The sequence below is a fragment of the Pholcus phalangioides genome, unplaced genomic scaffold (assembly GCF_987345545.1).
Source record: "Pholcus phalangioides strain wild (caught in Gottingen) unplaced genomic scaffold, Ppha-v1.0 ptg000011l_1, whole genome shotgun sequence".
Taxonomy (NCBI): domain Eukaryota; kingdom Metazoa; phylum Arthropoda; class Arachnida; order Araneae; family Pholcidae; genus Pholcus; species Pholcus phalangioides.
In genome coordinates, this window is record NW_028301604.1 from 63,963,632 (window position 1) to 63,985,903 (window position 22,272).

The window sequence follows — 22,272 nt, forward strand, 5'->3', positions numbered from 1 at the left end:
ATATAATAATAACATGTATATGCTATATACAAAATTATTATACATAGAGACACTGTATTGTTATATGGAAATTCCACTGTACATATTTGTAAACTTCAATCAATAAATGCATATGAAAAATGCTTACTCGATCTATATTTGCAAGTTTTCTAGCTTTCCAAAAGAACTCTATGATTGCTACAAATGCTGCTAAGCCAAGTCCAGTTAGAAGAACTACAAACACACCACCAACATTTCCAAGTCCTAGCTCTGTAACACCACTTGAAGATTTTTTAGAATCATCCATGCATTTTCCTCCACCTTTTTTCTGTTTCCACCATCTCTCTTTTAATATATGTAGGATTCCATCTTCTTGTAGTTTGAGGATGCCACTTGAAAGGGGTGTTCTGTATTTAGATCCTTTAAAAAAAACGAAGTTATCGAATATAATATGATAAAAACAAATTGAGAAAATTCTTATTAGTTTATTCCTAAAATGTAAGCAAAATATACATTGGCTTAGGCTTTTATGATCAGCCCTTAAGGAATAACTGAAACTTTCCAAGCACTTTGGCTGTGGGCTTGAATTTTTTAATAACATTTGTACTGCTGCTATGTAATACATCTTCAGAAGTGGTGACATAAGTCCATTGTTGACTTCTATGTTCTTTGAGTCAAAAACAGAGAGATGCAACTAATGAAGATGTTCATCCTAGTAGTGGGTAAAACATTAAAGCAAATGCAAGTAGATCATGGCCAAACACCCCATAAAGCTTCAGCTATTAATGTAATCAACCTGTTTCAACTACTTTTCACCCAACACCAGGTGCACCTTGGTATCATATATCAATGTTGTGAAACGACTATTTCAAGAGCATTCTGGGTCCCCATGCCAAGTGATTTTTCTGAGGCCCTTACCTGGCAAGACATGTTTACTTTTGAAAATTTTAATCAGAACTCATTTTCATGAGCCCCCCTGTCCCGGGCAGTGGGTTAAGATGATACCACTGTGAAATACAATTTTAAGATATTGGTCCGAATGAAAAATTTAAACCAAAATAGCTATACAATTAAAATTTTGTGTTAGGGATAAGTTTTTTCTCATGTAAAATGAAATTAAATTAATAATACAGTTCTTACTGAAAATAAAACTTTTTCTTCCTCTGTACAAGAGAAGATTTAAAAAACTGTGAACAAATATGCTATTTCATTTGTAACGCAGGGGCATTCACATAGAACAAGGGTGCCCAACCTTTTGGTGACTGCGCGACACTTCGATGACTTTGTAACTGGCCGTAGGCCACTTGAATAATTTGTCAACTACTCATGAGCAACAATGAAATTTGTTTGTTAAAATATTATAATTGAAAGCCATAATAAAAATTTCAAATGATATTAAAAAAAATGATCAGTGGGATCTTAAAGGGTGAGTCAAAGAGGCCTGGGCTTAAGGCCTTGAATGAAATAGAGGTTATTAAAAGTTTAATCATTAAACTTTTTTCATTCTGAATTATTATTAAGTTTTTGTTATTTCCTTCAACATTTCATTTAATTTTTACAGAAGCTGAAAAGATGATAAAATGATCCAAAAATATTCATGCCATGAGGCAGGTGAACTCGTCAAAGTGACCACAACTTTCCTTATAAAATGACCCCACCCTGTAGGATTTTGACTCATAGAAAATTTGGAATCGTCTATTAGTCACCAGTTTGAATAGTCATATTTTTATCAATGTCAGGTCTGCAATTTTCATACAAATACCTTAACAGACAAAATGCCCAATTAAGTGGCTGAAAAAAGATTCTGATATATATGTATAAGACATATATATAACTATAGATGTTGATTATATATGTAAACTATATCAAAAATACAGCAACCCAATAAGAGTAATAAAAAATCAATAATTATGATAAAATATAAGTATACTGCCTATAAAAAATTATGGTTATCTGATCTAAGTATGGATAGCTTCTCAATCTATCCCAATATGTTTATCATTTTTTTTTTAAATGCGTCAATTATGTTAGAATTCATGACCCCCAAAGGTAAGCTATTCCATTTATTGACAACGCTATTACAGAAAAACTCCCTGCGACACACACCATAACCTGAAAATTTTCCCTTACTGAACGATACTGGTGTCCCCTTGTCAAAGCAGTTGATTGATGATGTATTAATAACTCGTGGTCTATTTTGTCCATCTCGTTGAAAATTGTAAACACTTCAATCATATCCCCCAGATATCTGTGCTCTTCCAAAGTAAACATTTTCAAAAAATCAAGTTTCTCTTCATAGCTCAAGACCCGTGTGCCATCAAGAGCATATGTGGCTCTTCTCTGCACCCTCCAGCCAAGTCAATGTCCCTCTATAAGAATGGTCTCCAAAACCTGAGGATATAAATACCATAATATTAAACCTCCTTCAGGTTTAATATGTTTGGCTTTGCAGGCCACATCAAATAACCCGAAGTACTACATTTGGGCCACTGATTGAACATGTATCACATAGAAGACGGATGACAGCATCTGAGCACTTATGTGCATGGAACTTAAATAATAATACACTCAACGCTCATTTTTACAAACCTGTATGGACATGAAAAATAGTTCATAAAATGAAAAATTCGTAAATGTTAAAGACATTTAAAGGAATAGTATATTGTTTGGGACCAGAAAATTAGTTTGTAAAACACGTTTGTAAATTGGAGATTCATAAACCAATTGTTGACTGTACCGTAAATGCCCAGTTAGGTTCCATAATTGATACTACTACACAGGCACATCTTTGGAGGTAAAATGATAGTAAATTGCTCTGTGGCGATAGACTGGGGCTGTTTATGTTTTGGAAGAAATTTTCATTCACAGAATTTTCTCTCTCTCTCTCTTAAGAGAAAATTCTGTGAAGATTTTAGATAATAAATTTATCATTTAAAAAATTCATAAATATTTTAATGAAAAATAAGAAAATTAGTGGAAATATATTAATGAAAATTAATTTCCAATTAAGAAGAAAATAAAAATGTGATTGTTGCATTGAAAAAAAGTGAAATTGAAACTTCATATTTCTTGAGATTTACATTTGTTAGAAAATAGTATGAAATTATTTTAAGAGCAATGCCAGATCCATTGGATATTCAAGCTTGTTTTATAGTTGAGTTAATGTGGGTGGCTCCAATGTTAATGAATATACAGGAGTTCTCAAATATGGTTGTCTCATCTTAGTATGGATAGCTTCTCAATTTAATCCCAATATGTTTATCATATCTCTTTTTAAACGTGTCAATTGTGTTAGAATTCAAACCCCCAGAGGTAAGCTATTCCATTTATTTACAACCCTATTACTGAAAAACTCCCTGCGAAACTACAACCTAGAATAGTCCCTTACCAACCGATACTGGTGTCCCCTTGTCCTAGCAGTTGATTGACAATGTATTAACCCGTCCAATTTCTCTGACATAATATTGCGTTGGAAGCATGGGGGGAGATACGGGGAGGGGGGTGGCATTGTCCCCCCATCGTCAAAGGTGGAGTCGACTGATCTAATATATATATGTATATATGAATTGACATCATCACCATCGTGCTCCCCTCCCCCCAGACTTCCAAGTCTATCTCCGCCTATGGTCAGAAGTTCAACGGGAGAAATACAAACATAACCTTGAGAATTTTTTGTGTGCATTGATAAAAACATGTTTTATTCACTCGAAATCATCTTTTCTCTTTTTTTCCATGCTTGTCTTTACTTGGGGGGTCGTATATTGGAACAATTTTGAAGAGAGAGGATTTAAAATTGACTAGTGCGTTATCAAATTAGAAATTATATCAAGTACAATATAGAAAGGTGGGAAGTTATTGGAATGACTCAAAAATATTTTTGGGCTGGGGGAGGATACGCTAATCCCAATATTTTTATAGGTGTCGAGATGGGGACAATTATTGAGTGAGCTTGGGCTCATGGAGCAAATACAAGTATACACCTACAATAGTCCGGCATTATATAGTTCGATAGCAGTTTATTTGACATATATTATCTGTCCTTTATACAGGGTGTTCTGTTAATGGGCTGACAAACTCAGAGGGTTGTTAGCAGACATCAAGAGGAACAAAATTTGCAATGGAATATGGTGCCCCAAACCACATTGAGAGGGTGAAAATCGTTGGAAACGCACGCAAGTTTCGACGTCAAGCTGTAATGACAAAAAGTACAATAATAACTATAAAAAGATTTATTTTATTAATTATTACAGGAGTTATTAAGAGAAAATGAATTTTCTGGATGTTATGCAGAAACTAATATTTGGAAAGAAAAGTGATTTGTCTCCGATTTGATTCCTGGAGGAGACAAATCACTTTTCTTTCCAAATATTAGTTTTAGCATAACATCCAGAAAATTCAATTTTTCTGTATATTACCAGAGTTGTGGGAAGTGGCGGCCGCTGACATCATTGCACAGTCTACAACAATGTAAAAACGATTCCCGGACACGCTTGAAGATATCAGGTATGCTTTTGATGTCGGCCGCAGTGATGACAATCCGCACTATGAGATCATCTGGTGTGACCACAGGCATCACATAAACGAGTGATTTAAGGTGACCCCATAGGAAAAAGTCACATGAATTGAGATCCACTTTTCGTCTCCTCTGGGCTTAGAGCCTGCATGCGTTTTTCCCGATTTTCACCCTCTCTGTGTGGTTTGTGACACCATGTTCCATTGCAGTTTTTGTTGCTCTTGATGTCTACTAACAACCCTCTGAGTTGTTGGTTCATTAACAGAACACCCTGTATAATACCAATAGCTCTTTTTTGATGAGATCTTATGCTTGAGAATTGACGCCTAATTTTGTATTTGATGTATCAGATGCCTTAGGAGCTATGTCACGCACACTACATTCGAGCGAATGTAACCAATAGGCTGATTGGATGCTTTTTTTTTCAAGTTTTTTAAAAGATCTTTTATCAGATCCTTTATAGTGTAATCCCAGTCTTAGACCTGTGGGTGCTCATCTTTCAAATTTATGCTAAAATTCTGTTTATAAATCCCTTCTGGATATGCTCGGCATGATGCTGCAAAATACTATGGTTGCTCATAAATTCATAGCACCCTCAACTGTGATGCCACGGTTATACCCAAGATCACAACTAAATGCTTGGTCAGCCTGGGCGAGTATGCATTTTGGTTCCCCTTGTAATGTCGAGGAAGAGGTTAAAAGATGAAATTTGCACTCTCTGGCCCTGCACCCAGATCATCAGACCATCCTGCTCCCCCCCCCCAGTTGTGGTCCTGGTTGTATATAAATAGTCCCTATTACGTATCAGGAATCGTAATGAATATTTAATTATATTGATCTTTGGTTTTAATTGTAAAACCTCTAGTTTAAAAGAAAAAAAAAAACCAACAAAACATTGTTTTACAATGAGGGACAAATGAGAACAAATACTCATTCTTTGGCCAAAAATCCCTACCTACTATAATGAGGAATATCCAATCATATACATTCCCCCATCTCCATTTAGAAAACCTTCTGAAAAACCTTTTCCGAAAAACCAAGAATATATTTGCAAAAAAATCTTACTGGAATAATATTTTTTCCTCTGATTCCTCGATGATCATGAATTTTCCACTTTTGGTGAATATTTGCTAGGGAAGGAAAAAAACTTGTTTCATTTAAAAAGAGGAAAATAAAGAAACATTCTAGGGGTTAATAACTCATGGTCCATTTTGTCCATCCCATTGAAAATTTTAAACACTTCAATCATATCTCCCCCTCCCATTTGCGTTCTTCAAATGTAAAAATTTTCAAAAACATCAACTTACATTGAAGGTAAACTTTTTGAAGTTTTTGAAACCTTTTTCACCTGTGGCACCCCTTTCTCTAATCAAAACTTATCCACAACTCCCCAAAGCAGTTTAACAAAGAATCATGTCAAAGAACCTTTGTTCACTCTGTGGCACCCTCGACAAAGGTTGGTGGTGTACTGGTGCACCACAGTGCACAGTTTGAGAATCCCTGCTATAATACAAAGTATTGGTAATATATATAGTGTATTTTTATTACTATTTTATTTCACTAAAATATGAGGTAAAATAATAATTTTGTTTTCATTATATTTTTTGAAAAAAAGGTTGAACTATATTCTACTATTATTTTCCATTTTACTTAATAAAAAAATTTACCTTTTCTTGTTGCTATTCCATATCCTTTTGAATCAAGTAGGCTTCCAATCTGTGTGAGATTACAATTTCTTTCTATAATATATTCTATAGATGCAGACTCCATGAGATATGCATAGTTGCCTTCCATAACTCGCTGTTTACCTTTTTCGTTGTTTGGCATAAATACATCGGGGTTTTCACTCATAAATTTCCACATTTTTGCATATGTGCTTATTTTTGATTCCTAAAATCAATAAGATAATAAAAATGCAACTAAGTTTGAACTTGAAAAATGTTAATGAAATTTATGTTTATTCCCCTTCCTCATTATAAGCAATTACTGTTGTTTTAGGTATTTTACAAAAAATTAGGTATTGTTTTACCCTCTCTACTCCAAAAATTGTATAATAGCCTTCCAATACAATATCAGCTACTTTTTAGGATGACAAAAGACCTCCAAAACTCTCTCTCCAGAAAATGGTGGAAAATGTTGCATAATTTCAGATAATATCTCTGATCTGCTATGTGTTATCATTTCCTCAAACATGGCTATAGAAATCGGGATTGTGAAAGAAAGACTAAGTTTTAAGTTTTTTCTGTATTTTCCCAATATCGGAATCTCTCTTCTGAAATTAAAATATTTTGGAAAATTTTTTTCAAGTGATGTTTAGTTTGAGGAAAATAATTAAAATTTTCCATTTATTTGTTGACAGAAAATAAAAGTCCCCTTTTTTTGCACCCCATAATTTTTGGCAGCTTGGTGTCACTGCACCTTTAGCATCTGCTTAAGTTTGGATTTGAATGTGACTGTTAAAATCTGCTATGTCCTCATAAAAATTTGATGAAAATACTATACCTACTTGAATATAAGCCAATCACTCTCCCCCACTGGAACACTACCAATATGCCATAAAATTGAAAACCCAGTGTATAAGCTGACCCCAAATAAGTAGGCACATATTAGCAAGAAAATACATATTTCTAAGGTATAAAGTTAAAATGGAAAATAGTCAGAATTCTCAAAAGTTTTTCTCCAGTTTATTCAGCAAACACTTTACAAGACGTTTCAACATTTTCCTACCACATCAATGACTTCTGTGTGGGTTAAGAAGTGCACAATCTTTTCAATGTGCTGGCCAAATTTGCATGATGGATACCATTTACTAGCCATAAACTGGTATACCAATCATGTTGTGTGGATTGATATTTTTTTTTAAGTAACACCTTTGACGTAGACCAGTTTTAGCAGAATTTATAATTATAGAAGGTAAGCTATTTCATGTGCAAATGTGCACTAACATCTGAACACTTCCTATGGAAATGAAGTTGATTTAATAAATTTATGAAGTAGTAGTTTCTATTTAAATAATAGTTGGAACTTGGGAAAAAATTTAATTATGTGGAGTACCTGGAAGAAAGCTTTAGTTGAACCACTTCCCAGACAACCATACTTGATTTTTGTTTGTTTGGCTAGATCTTCTGCACTTTCCACTGGGTAAACAGTTTTTTCTACTGTTAAAAAAGCCGCTAAATTAGCTGTATATGATGAAATCATGATGAGTGTGAAAAAGTACCAAATGCCAGCTATTGTTCGAGTTGACATAGCTCTGTTTAGATAATAACAAAACAGTAATGTTGATTAGTAATATAAAAAAATTCAAAATTTTCGAAAATTCAATTTTTTTTATACTCTTATAATGTAAGTTGCTATATAAATATTAAAGTTTTATGTACTTTCATTCTCATTTGAGATCAATGAGATGAAATGTGAAATTATAAAGAACAGATTCTTTTACCTTGGTGCAAGATCTGATCCTTGCTGCATGAGAGATCCAATTGTGAACCACAAACTATTCATAAGGCTGAAACTGTTTTCTAATACCTGTTCATCTTGGCGACATGGATGAGGATTGTCCCATTCATAAGGGCTAAGCCGACCTACAAGGAACAGAGTTATGCTGACACCAATATGAGCACCCATCACATATATCCATACTTCCATGGAGAAGGGCGAAAGGAAGGAAAACAAAGTTGTGACTTTGGTTGTAGGTTTCTTGAACAGGATACTTATTCCTGTATTCATGAAAGGCATTGTAAAGTCTACCGCTTCTTCTCGAGAGGAAGTTATTGTGAGATCAACAATAGCTATGTCAGCTTCCTGGACAGAGTATATAAAAAAAAATATCTTACTTTTTCAAAGTATTATGTGTATACATTTATATTATTCGAAAATAAGTGAGGTTCTTTTCTAAACTAGTGATTTCTTCACAAAACAAAGCATAGAACAGACAGACTAATGCAAAACTGAGAAATTATACTTACTCCTCTAATGAGCTCTCCAATCATTCCATTCCAAACTCCTTTCTCATTTTTGATACCATATGCTCTGTCTGCTACTTCTTTGATCACATATTTAAATCCTAAATGTTTAGCCAAGTGGTCAATCAGGTCAATGCAAAAACCTTCATACCTAGCATTTCCAGCCAACTTTTCCGCTGAATCTTTCAGCATTGCATAAGGAGAGTTCTGAAAAATATGAAGATAACTATTATATATATACCTGTATGTGAATGCCATAGTAACAAGTAACTCAAATTAGCCTATTAGAAAGTTCCCAATTAGGTTAGGACAATCAAAAAGACTTAAGCTACTTAAGTTTTTCCATTATATTTTTCTGGAAGTAAATATAATGGAAACATGATTGAAACATGTTGATAATGATCAGACCATCTTAACGAGCATGGGTGCCCAAGGTCCCGAACTCAATGCATTCGCACACGCGTTATCACGAAAGAAAACAATTCCTGATCCAGCATCTGAAGATTCAGAATGTTGTCACAATTTTAAAAGTGTTTTGCTGCAGACCTTGTATGTGGCTTCAGGTTCCATGACTCCAAGTAGATCAATAAAAGCATAGATTTAGTCCCAAAACACTGTTGCCCAGACCTCTATCAGATACCAGATTTGCTTCAATATCATCCTTCTGCATTAAGAAATTTGATCACTGAGCAGACTTCTCAATCTTGAGGTTATTTAAATCCAAACTCACCATTACGAACTGGCATATAAAAGATAATATACCGGTGAAAATATCGAATTTACATGGGGTTACCAGATTACGAACCTGAAATGAGGACACACGCATGTTGTCTGATCAAAATTGCTATGTTCATTTGTTCTGCCTTCGACCATCAGTCCCATCACATCCTGATCATTTATGAATCAACCTTTATTTTTTCAACATAATCTGTTGGGAGTTTAAGTAAATGTAGATAGCATTAGTCTCATAAAAATAAGGACGAGACTCTAAAACTTTCAGAGAAAATGATTCAATACCATCCTTAAACAGTATACACTTCATTTAAGCAATTTTGTATCCTCCACAAGACAGGTGCTGTGGTTTTCTTCTTGTATAGCTGCTTTTGGACTGTTTATTTTTCATACTAGTTGGCCAAGAGCAGGCGGGCCGTCGCTATTTTAGCATCTGCCTTGCTTAGAAGCAGCCCCAGTTCTCGTTTCCTGTGAATTTTGAGGGGATTGGTCAAAGAATGTATAATATGTATAGAAAAAATATATAGACGCACATACACACACACCGATGAACAGGTATCGGCTTCATGGTGTAGTTTTTCTGTGCACAGAAAAAAGAATTTCAAAAACTTGAAAATCTAAACAAAAAGGTGGAATCGTAAAAATGTGTGAGGACCCTTCCAATGGCACCGAAAATGAGGACAGAAACTGTAATCCCTACATTAACATGATAAAGAAACCAGTTTAACTGACTGCAGAAGTGAATTTTTTGATAGCGAAACACGCCTTAATTTTGCAACGCACCTCATACAAATGGGATTGTGAAAAATTGAGCTTTTACTATAGTATATTGGAGTTTGAATCCACAGAAACACTGGTTATATGCTTTCATACATTTTATTGCCAGGGCCGACTTAAGAGCATCATGGGCCCCCGGCCGAGTGATATTTCTGAGGCCCTACTGGAAAAATTCTCGAAAAATGCAACTACTTGTTGTTTCAGAGGCCCCCAGACCGTGCCCGGGTGGGCCCATGCGTTAAGGCGGCACTGTTTATTGCATGTCTAGCAGTTCATTCACCAATCACTCATGATAGATTTTTGGTATTGTTCACAATCAGTTTGTATGGATAAACATGGAGTGGGCCCCAAGCCAGGATTTTAGAGTATATCTGTGTTTTGATTTCCTAATAACTGTAACAAAAGCAGGGCCGTCATTTCAACTTTCCCCGGGGGGGGGGGGGGGCAAAGAGCATGTAGTCGATGTACGCATATATATATACCATTTTTAGTGTATTTTCAAAAGCCGGGGGTTTTTCCCCCGGGTTTCAAAAGCTGCCCCCCCAAATGACGGGCCTGAAAAAAAAGTAAAAAAAAATTGTTTGGCATTATGGCTTTAGGTTGGTCATAGTCATGGACTCGCATCGCGGGGACCCGGGTTTGAGCCCCACCGTCGCCACAGTGGTGGTGGCGACGGTGGTACCAACTTCGAGGCGCAAATGCGAGCCGATCTCCCCGTTAAAAAGTCTCGCCATGGAGAGCAACAGGCCTACAAACAGTACAAATATTCAGTCACTAGACATCACTCACTTCACTTCTGAGATATAGATGGCAGCACTGAAAAATCGTACACAACACTAGATACGCACTCAGACTGTTAGGTACACACACTTACAATTCCGGCACAACTCACTAGGTAGTAAATTGCCTATGGCGATAGACCTGAGTTGTGCTCAGTTTGAAAAAAAAAAAAAAGCTTTAGAGGTTGGAGTCCTGTCTATGTCATCCTTGTGGTGGATGATTCAAGTCAGAGTCGCTGACACAAAGAAAAAATTGGCCTAGGATTGGCAGACATCCTTCTTATACAAGGTTCGTCATACTTCTTATACGGGTTAAGTGGGACGAGGGCCCCTGGACCCTCTTTGGTGGGCTTCTCTGCAGTGAATTAATAGCAGAAAAACATAAAATAACAAGAATCGTCCCAGATATCGTGAATTGTATATAGGCTTCCATGAATCATTGCGAGGAGGATGCTGAGCCTCTCTCTACAAAGTGCATCGCGAGCCATCCTGTTCTGGTGCCTATAATTATACAAAGAGAGATAATGATGTCCAGGGCCATCTTAAGAGCATCATGGGTCCTACGGCGAAGTGATTTTTCTGAGGCCCCTGCCTGGCTGGAAATGCCAACTAATTTGCACGCTTACTCAAGGGCGTAGCGAGGGGGGGGGACTTGGGGGTCTGGTCCCCCCCCCGAAATGTGAGAAAATGACCGAAAAAAGGGAAAAAGATGGCCAAATCCATTGTTCTGTCACTTTGGTCCCCCCCCAAAATGAAAGTGGTCCCCCCCCGAACGAAATTTTTGGCTACGCCCCTGCGCTTACTCATGAACTTATTAATCTGATGTGTCATTTCTGTGGAGCTCCTGGGTTGTGCCCAGGTGGGCCCCATGCATTATGACGGCACTGATGAAGTTGCTCTCTAGCATTGATACAAAATATAGAGGACTGGATACGATGCAGAGATGATTTTTTGAAAGAGAAATTCTACAGTTATCTGCGGGAAATCAAGCCACAGTACCCTCGTGATCCAGGTGAGTGTGCTAGACCAGTGGTTCTCAACCATTTTGGAACCGCGGCCCGGTGAATCAAATTGCTGTGAGTTTATGGCCCGTTCTGGAATAGTTTACTCGTTCAAAAGTTAATAATTAATAAACAACCAATTACATTTTGATTGCGAGCTGATTAATTAAAAACCCATTTAATCAATTAATTAATTAAACCCTTCTTTAATTGATTAATTAATTTAACCTATTTTAATTAATTAAAACCCGTTTATAATGAATTGAATTCATTATTTTCTGGCGGAGTGATGCAACATTTTTTTTTCCGGTAATGTATTAATAACGTGCAGAAGTCAAAACATAAACGAAGCGCTTCATCAGCAACTGCAGTAAACATCATCATTGCTTAATCGCCGGAACCTGGGTACTGAGGCTGTTTGAGCGCCCCCAATATATTTTATGAGATGGCTGAGCCACCAATAATCAATATACAATACAACGCTCCACTCACTCTCCTGCATAAGGGCTTGAGCCCGTATATACGGGACAAATGGCAACCTTCAGCCCCCCTCAACGTTTGCTTCATTTCGGCGCTTCTACCTCATTAAAAAAATTCTATTGATCACAAATCAATCGAGACGTCTTAATATTCAATTCTACAGACTAATTTCGCATAGTGTGTAAAAATATGAAGTTTTCATTCATAGTGGGCAATAGAATTTTTTAGAGCTGACATCAACGCAGCACTTATTGATTAGCACTTTTTAATAACTTAGTGTAAAATATATTTTACAATCGAACTTTGCATTTAATCTTAGCTAGAAAGAAGGTAATGATATAAAAAAATCGTCTATATTGTAACTCACCATAAAAGCCCGCTGAAGAGCAGAAAATTGTTCATTTTTGGGCGTGACACTTTTCGGTATATTCAGGATAGATGCTTATGTTGAATTGTGTAACTTGATAAATTACGAAACTTTGATCGCGATTTTTCTACTCTATAAAACTTAAACTTTTCTCTATTTTTTTAACAAAAATTGAGATTTGTGAACCTATCCACACTCTGGAAAAGAAATCAGAACGAAAACTCTCGCAACGTAATTCACTGCGTTTTTGCAAAGAAAACAGTATTCGAGTTATCACCAGTAGTTATGTGCACCTTGATGACCGATTCAAAAACACACTATTTTCTGTATACAGATGGATGCCCACCCCTGCTGTATTGTTTGGGTCTCATGAAGACGGATACACAAAAGTACGAAAAGAAAAAAACACAATTAAAAATACTAGTTTCGAGGGGGAGGGAAGGACCAGAGACATGTTTCCTTTCCTTTGGGCCTTGCAACAAAACTAAGGATTTTCAGTGCAATGAGGGGAAGGGGAATTCCTCCAAATTCTTATAATTTATAACTGCGGCTGGAAGCCTTTGATCTGGAACTCTAGGAGGGGTTTTCATCTTCCTTTGTATGATTTTTAGACTGAAAAACTAAAATAATATGTACCATAATAGTGAAATAAACCAATTAGTTATTCGTGAAAATACAATACTTTGAAAAATGAAAGGGTAATGAATATATTCTCGCGGCCCGGTACGATTGATGTCACGGCCCGGCGGTTGAGAAACACTGTGCTAGACCATTAAAATACAGATGCACTGATATTTTTCTTTTTTAATGCGTCCATGAACGGGCTATGAAATGGACACCCACGCCTACGTACGTACAAGGTTTTCATTAGCTTGTGTAACGTTCTAGAAATTTGTGTCAATTCTCTGGTTAGGCAGTGGGCAATCAAGCTCAAGTTTTTTTTGTGTGTAGGCTTACCAGTTTGGAAAACTCAGAAAGGAGGACGTCTGGGCGCACTCTTAGTGACGTCACTTATCCTAATTTTCACAATAGATGGCGCCACTATTCCGACCAATAAAACTCATGGAGGAAAGAATACATTCTTAAATACGTTATTCTTTCCTCCATGAATAAAACTGGCCACAACGATAATTGTTCCCAATTTTTTAAAACAGAACCACTAAAAAAGCAGAAACAGAAAAAATTCTGGGAATTTTGGCGGCTATTGTGGTGAATGCATGTGGGGGAAAAAGCTACAAAAACACTCATAGCAATGAAAAAAATATATATTTCAGTGGGAAAAAAATTCTCCCCAGAGAAAAAAAGAAAAATAATCCCGGAAACTCCTAAGGAGAGTACAAAAAGGCAAATTTTCCGAAAGGAAGGAGGACGCTTGAAATGACATTAAAAAGGAAGACGGTTAGTAACCCTAGTTGTGTGGGAATTTTTAGTGCTGTCATCTATATTCGAAATTATGAGTGTAGTGTAATAATTTAACATTTCTACAGTTATATAGGTTTGTTGCTCTCTGTGGCGAGACTTTCTAACGGGAAGATCGGCTCGCATTCTTGCGCCGAAGTTGGGAATCACAGAAAACCAACACTGTAGCGCCGGTGGGGTTATAACTGGATCCTCGCGATGCGAGTCCGTCACTATGTCCACTCGCCCGACACAGCGGCTATTGTAGCTACCATGCCCCCCCCCCCCAAGGGCAGGACTCCCCCAGTAGCACAATGATATAGTACAATATCTGGACCATATTGTTATATATCGAAATGTCAGAGGAATATCAGATGTCTCTCTCATAACTATGATATAGAAGGATCTTGTCCTATATGGTGCAAATTATTAATGATATTAATTGATCAAGTCTTTAATTTTTCAGTCGAATATGCATTTGATTCCTTGTGAATAATCTCTACTTTGAAGGACAACAACTTGGGACAATAAATTATTTTAATATCAGAGTCTCGATATAGACCTGATATAGATCTATCAAAGAAGACATAGCTTTATATCCTGAACATGACATAGCTTTATATCCTGAACATGACATAGCTTTATATCCTGAACATGACATAGCTTTATATCCTGAACATGACATAGCTTTATATCCTGAACATGACATAGCTTTATATCCTGAACATGACATAGCTTTATATCCTGAACATGACATAGCTTTATATCCTGAACATGACATAGCTTTATATCCTGAACATGACATACATCTATATCGTGAACCTGACAAAGATATATATCAGATACACAATATACTGATATATCAACATATCGTGTGCCTTTAAATAAAAATATTGCCTTCAAATAAAAATTTGGAGAAAATTTAAAGTCGAGCGTATAGATCTATATCTTTGTGCTACTTGGGTCTATCCCTGGGGCCCGGTACGATTCTTATCACTTTTTGATTTTTCACACTATAAATTAACCATAGAGGGGGGCCCGCTGCCGGATCTGGGGGGGGGCATGGTAGCTACTGAAGATTAAGGTCATATTTAGTTATGGGTGAGTGTGGGAAGAAACAGGGCCGCAACTAGGGGGGGGGGGAGCAGGCGGGTCTCGTGCCCCGGGCGCTGGACCCGAGGGGGCGCAAATTTCATTCTGAAACCTCTCCTTCAACATTATAAGGGGGCGTCACAATGCTCGTTTGCCCCGGATGACCAAGCATCCAGTTGCGGCCGTGGGAAGAAAAACAAAAAGAAGTAACATCAAGAATATACTTTATGGAAGTGAAAATTCTTCGTGGGGAAAAATGAGAAAGATATCAATACTTACGACATAAGTGGTCACGATGAGAGTCTGGTTTTGCAGTAATAAAGCGTCGTATTCATTGGACATATTTTTAGTTATGTTAATCCCTTTTCCTGGGGTCCATGTGCCAATCTGAGGAAAACAAAAAATAGAAGAAAACAATTACGAAAAAGTTGAATGCCTGATGGTACGAAATCTATCAATCAAAGATAGATTCCGGGTCAAGCCAGAGCCATCTCAACGCCCCTCCTCCGAACATGGCGGATACACGGGGTATGAGTGACTTCCCCCCGTTTCTCTAAAAATTAGCATTATTAGGATAGATGGGAGAGTGGAGGTGGAAAATTCGTTTGATACGATACCCCCTCCCCACGTTCGAAGACCTTTATCAGCTTATGCCCTCCAAGCAGCGATTTTGTATATTTTGTTGATGGGGGCGGGGAAAAAAAGCCACTATCCGAAAAGGCGTTCATAATTGCAGAATGTACAGAAAAAAAGAGGCAGAAAAATTAATGATTCAGAATCAATGAAAGAAACTTTGCAAGAATTGAAAACAAATTATTGATCTCACACAATTATTGAAAATTCGTAATTAATGAAAATCTTCAATAATTTGTGGTAGGGGTGGCCTGTTTGACCTAGTCCTTAGCCCAGGGCCGTTTATCCACCGGTTTAGTACCAGCTGGGCCCAGCAATAACTGCAGATAAAGTGGATTGTTTCAATGACTGATTTTTAAAAAAAAATATCCGTTTTAAACTGAACTACTTCCAATTAAAATAAATAAAACAACAACAACAACAAACATACAGAACTTTTTTAGTATAGACAAAGAAAAAAAAAAAAATGCAATTTCATTTTTTAATCAAATAGCAGAAGCTGGAAGTCATGGAGCTGAATGAAATTTAACAAGTATCTGTGAAATGATGTTTATGAAATCTTTAAATGCAGAAGCTTGTGTGAAGTCATGGAGCAAGTATCAGTGAAATGACGTTCATGATATGCTTAAGCAGGGGCGGCTCGGGCTTACCTGCCGCCTGGGTGCGAAGCCTCATGCTGCCCCCTAATGGCGACCCTGGCAGGAGGCTGACAGGGCTTCAGTGAAGGGGACTTCGAGATAAACCTAACTTTTTTTTTGCAGAAGAAAAGCACATGAAGTAGATTTTTCTGTTTTTATTTTTTTGTTCCCCAGAATTATTTTACCATTCTTAACAATGCCAGATAACTTAATCCTTGAAACAGCACTTATTTTTGTGAGCCATCATCACTTATCCTGTAAAGATGATATATAACAAGGTTATTTTTTTATTAAGAATTTTTTTTCGAAGGTGTTTCTGGTACGCCAGGGACCGGACAAGTGAGAAGTCAAATTTTTCCTTTGCTTTCATTTGACTATTCTGGAACAAACTCTGGGTGCGGGAAGCAAAATTCACGCTTGCTCCTTGTGATAGAGTACAGGGGCGGCACTTGGCCACATGTGACCCATTGCAGCCGCACGGGGCGCCGCTCAAGAGAGGTGCTAAATCCTAAGGAAATGGGTAAAAAAAAGTTCCATTGGCCAGAAAAAGTCAAAGAAAATGTTTTTTGTCTGCTCTGGAGGGGAGCAAAATCCGAAAAATCTGAAAGGGCAAAATTTTTTTTCGTTAGGAATTATTTGGATAAGTCGTGAGGGAGGAGCATGACCCCTAATGGTAGGGCTGACAGGGCTTCAGCTTCAGGACCCGGGACTAAATCCTTATAATTTTTCTTTTTTTTCCCCACACTATAAATTAACTGTGGAAGAAGCCCCATGGAAAATCTGGCTTTTGTCCCACGAAAGATTCCAGCCTACGGGCCCTGATACAAGATGTAGGAGCTATGGGGGGGGGGGAATAGGCAGGAGGCGCAAAAAGTCCCGCACCGGTACAGATTTTGTCTCGAACCGCCCCGATAGCTTACATTCTTGTTTCTGGTATTACGGTCAATATCTCTCTGAGATGGGAAGCGGGGTGTGTCCGGTCGTCAAAGGTATTACGGTCAGAGGCTCTGTCTATTTTCTCAACGTTTCCGTTGTCGAGGTATGACTCGAAAGCGTGATGTGATGTGAATTTTTACTGTGTTTAATTTTGGGGTCTTAACTAAAGTCTACGCTGCCACCCCTCACAATCTGTCGTCCAGGTGCGCCGTTCCCCTTACATCCTTGCTTAAGCCACCCCTGCGCTTAAGAGCAGATGTTTTGAAGGTCTAAAAGATCTTCGAAAGTTTTTGTCCTGTATGTGGTTGTTGATTTCAAGTTTCGAACGTTATACGATTATTTTCTGTTTATATTGTTATTTTCGTAAATAACAGAAAGCTAAGAAATGCGTTTCTGAAATCATTTATGGAAATCACATATAGATTAATAGCGCGGATTCACACCTACGCATGAGACCAAATACGTACCTGGTAGATCAAGAAAGGCTATGATGGCTTTACTAAAGATTTAGATGAAAATGGGAAATGTTACACAACATTTTTTTGTAAAAAATTATTCACAATGGTACTATGTAAATACGTTTTGTTTTAGAGAATACCCTCGGCTCATTTGAGAGGGTCATTAACTCTTTTTTTGTAACTAAAATTTTTATAATTACTATCTTACCAGGATCAAAATCTGGGGATTAAAAGAGATGAACTCGAAATAGCATATTTTCTTGGAATTTTTATTATTGTATTATATCATGTGCATCACGTCTCGAAAATAAATAGTTTGTTGTTATACGTATTTTAAAAAGTGCAAAAGAAGTACAAATCAGCCGGATGAATTTGTGAGAATGAACAATTTACTTACATTTTTTAATGAAATCAGCAACAAATAAGAAAACACTGGAGGAGAAATCATGGTTAGTGTTTCAAATATTTTGAATTTCATCTGGAATCTAATAGAAAAAAAAAGGACTTACTTTTAAATATCGTAGATGTCAAGCTCTCGATCTTTGGATCTTTGTTAGCGACTAATTTCACAACGTGACTTATTATTTAATCGGAACGGGCTGCTAAAAATGCTTTCATATACACACCTACAACTTGAACTAAACAGTCGAATTCGTACGTCTAGCACTAGAAATATTTTAGCCTAGCAAAGAAAGGAAATTTCTTAATGAAGAACTAAAACTCACTTTATCAATTCCATCGGTAGTCAGGTAAATCAAATCCAAAACGAAATCAGATCTGAACCCTTGTTCATCGAATTTTACTTTGCCTGTAAGCCCTTGGATACTGCTCTGTTAAAAGAAAATAAAGAGAAAAAGAGAAAAAAAAGAAAAGAAAGCTCTGTTAGCATTTGAAAGTAATTACACGTCGGTTATTAGAAGCTAATATCAATAGCAAACTCTCGATTAAGCTTTTGATTGTCTGAAACTATTTACTAGATTAATACTGAATTGCGATGAAAAACTGCGATTACGGTATAATTGCATTTCATAGCATATAAAGTGGACTTATGCTTGAATTTAATGTATTCATTTTCCCCTACTCTGCTGTAGAATTTTTTTGCTTTTAGTAGGTGATTGATTTTAAGCCATTTTTTTCCTTAAAATTTTTAGTTGCAAACGTAATCGAGAGTCTACTTATCCCTACCACCCTATACTAATACTAAATGAGGCCGTAAGAATGCATGCACAAGAGGGAAGTTCATTCGCAATGGAAAAAGACAAGGAAAGATTATAGGGAGGGGACATGCAATTGTAAATTATATAGAGCCAGAACGAGATAGGAAATGGAGAAAGTGCTGTTGATTGAATAACCTTGTGACGCGTTTGTTTGTGGGTATCATCAATGTTTGGCATGCGGGAAAAAAAATCTATTTTCAGGTTGTGTTGAAGCAAAAAGATAAAAGTATTCATGACGTTAATCGCATTTAAAACATGATATCTGAACAGGATTACAAGCTGGAAAAATTTTGCACGTGGAATGAGTTTGAAATGGTTGGGATAAAACAGACTGAACTTAATATCAACAGGTAACAATGATCATGCTCCTCCTCAACCACTATTTTTAACAGTATATGGTTCTACTGTCAATGAAAAGACGTCAGACATTACATTGTGAATTAATTACGATTAGCTAATTGCGATCAAATTGAGATGTATTGAAATTCGAACAAAATAAAGTAATATAGGTGGTTGGAACTGATCAGGAGATCGGATTCAGTCAGTCTTCACCGTATATTATATAGTACCGGATTATATATATAGTCAGTCTTCACTGTATACACATTATTCATGTACAAAATGAAGTATAAATCCTTCGGATATTTTGATACTGCTCATGTTTCTTTTTAAACACACTCTTATGATGCTGTTTCCAAAAAATGGGAAGTATCATGAATAGTATAAATATTAATAAAAACGAAATTAAAAAAACCACACACACACACACATACACACAAATTAAGAAATGAAAAGGAGCATTCCAGCTCATGAGAAAAATATATAAGAAAAGTATTTTCTATAGTTTGAATCAGTAAAAGTAAAGGTAAATTTGTATTTCAAGTCTTTTTTTTTACTCCCTAGTAACTAAAATATAAGCAATAATACGGTGCCATCTACAGAGTTCAGAATTTGATCAAATCAACTCCAGAAAACTGCAAAATTTATCTCATTTATTTAATTCTCACACACATACATAACCTACTTACGGTACGTTAACTATCTGGTACACAGCTGAAAATACTTCATAAATATGGAAAAACGATACAGTAAATTGCACAGTAATTGCACGTACAAGGTTAATTAAAAGACAATGCATATAGCAGCAATCTCAGCAATTATAATTTTAAAGGAACGCCTGGAAATTGAAAATCTGCATTGTTTTATGATTTGAAGTTATTATGGGAGAAAAATGAAAAGACAATGATGTCTTTTTCTATTGAGACAGATTCATTTTTTTAATGAGCAAATATCTTTTTGTTTTTTTGTTCAAATTTGGCTTTCATATATGAAGAACAAAAGCTCATACTTAAAATTTTTTCTATGAGCTTCCACAAACAAATTGTTTGTATTGGGTTAAATACTTATTTTGATACCGTGCTTTTTTAAGGCATATTAAATAGATATATAGTTACTGAAAAAATTACGATTCTGCAATGGTAATTCTGAGCCACTATAGCGGCACCATTTAACCTTTTTCTTGATTTTTCACTGTTATGAATTATTAATCTCAAGTTCATTCAAGCCTGCTATGTGACGGGTTTTTAATTCGTTAGTTTGGCATAGTTATTTTCGAGGTTTTGTTGATAGATGGAAATTCTAGGTGTTGTAAGGAAAGAGAATCGCTAGAAATTATTTCCCGACCAAGCAGTATTTTGCCGTATGGGTAGAAGGAGAGAGAGAGAGAGTATAAAAAGATCTTGTAACGGGATGCATATACAGCACAAAAAGCGTAAAAAATAATGTTTTGCGTGAGCATAGTGGGGGAATATCAGGAAACAAAGACGAATATTTAGAATCTCATAAAGTTCAGCTGCACTCGTATGTAAAAAATTTTCAGCTGAATCTGAAAAAAAATCGAACCGAATTTAAATCTGCAATCGTGGATTTCAAACGTTGTAGAACAAATCGAAATAAAAGTGGTTTGTTATGATGAATAAATGTAGTGAGTGTCATGAAACCAGTCGAGTTTAATTAACTAGCAAGAGAGACGTGCTCAATTACAACGAGGAAATTAAATATACTGCCGTTTTTGATGAAAAATTGTTTTCACGCACACAATTAGTATGACCTACTATTATAGAATGTCTGTTTTAGCAGTGTCGCTGTATGAAAATGAAAATAAAAAGCGATAGATGGGGGAATAATTTTCTAAGAAAAGCAAAGACTAGCATTTTAAGGCATTTATTTTTCTTCTAATGAAGTTATAAGGAAAGGATTTAGATTGGGCGGATGCGTATGACACTCACATTGGCTGCAGTGACATTAGCGAGACATCTGCAGGAAGGTATGGCCCTTTTAATTACTACAGAGCGTTTCTTTGCCTGCAATGCGAATATAGATATGTAATGAGCGTCTATGAAGTAATAATTTAGATTACCAAACGTTTCATAGCACTTTGATAAACTTCGATAATAGTGAAATAAACATTTTATGAACATAAACGATAATGCCCGATATAGGATTCACATAGAATTACATAAAGAAACAAAGCCCGAAGTTGACAGACATTTGAGCAGGCAAAACACAATAAGCTAAAACAGCATACTGGAAAATATGTTGGAAAAAACGGGTTAACTTTTTTTTCCAGATTTAATTTTTAAGAGAAAAGCATTTTAATGTGCATGGAATGTACACAAAAATCAGCAACACTTATCTAATCTACCATTTTGCTACAAAGACGGAAGCCAAGGATATCTATATTTACATGCAACACTGGGTATTAAATACGGCCAAACAGCACGAATGCATTCGGATTCATTTTAGGTCTTTTCATGCTCGGATTTATTCTGAAAATACATAACGATGAGTTTTGCGAAACATATACAGGAAAGGCAGGACGCTTAACAGAATTCTAGTGAGAATAATGTACAACCGCTGACTTTTATCCGAAAACGTTCAAAAAATTAAATATATTCAGTAGTTGAGTAGTTTTGTGAAATATACGGCACGAAGAATCCAAAACAAGTATTTAAAATATCAAAAATGCACTGTTTTTTCGCAAACTGTCGGATTGAATCGATTTCTTCCAAACATGTCATGTTTGTCAACAATATCAAAATCAAGCGAATAATAGATATAAAAATCTGGTTTTGAAACGCGGGGTCTGTTTTAATTTTGCAAGGGATAGATGAGATTTTCTTAATAGTTTTGAAGAAGTTATTCGATAATTATATATTGAAATAAATATAAGTTTTTATGGAAAACGCATGCTTGTGACTTCCAACATGGTCAATATTTTCGATTTCTAGCGGTTTTTTTCCATTCG

The 22,272-nt window shown here is 36.1% G+C and overlaps 1 protein-coding gene across 2 annotated transcripts in view; it reads right to left on the bottom strand.

The window, feature by feature from the left end:
* LOC149080708 (glutamate receptor ionotropic, kainate 2-like) overlaps positions 1–22,272 on the bottom strand; it is a 96,117-nt gene that overhangs the window by 4,752 nt on the left and 69,093 nt on the right. The window contains exons 8-15 of one of the 2 annotated variants that reach the window (XM_089239919.1): positions 21,254–21,328; positions 18,474–18,578; positions 15,363–15,470; positions 8,461–8,664; positions 7,935–8,296; positions 7,547–7,745; positions 6,160–6,382; positions 128–399 (exon numbers count right to left, since the gene is read on the bottom strand). In XM_089239919.1, coding sequence (XP_089096045.1) covers positions 128–399; positions 6,160–6,382; positions 7,547–7,745; positions 7,935–8,296; positions 8,461–8,664; positions 15,363–15,470; positions 18,474–18,578; positions 21,254–21,328 — 1,548 coding nt within the window. The remainder of the gene's footprint in view (positions 1–127; positions 400–6,159; positions 6,383–7,546; positions 7,746–7,934; positions 8,297–8,460; positions 8,665–15,362; positions 15,471–18,473; positions 18,579–21,253; positions 21,329–22,272) is intronic. The other variant, XM_089239920.1, reaches the window with a different exon arrangement.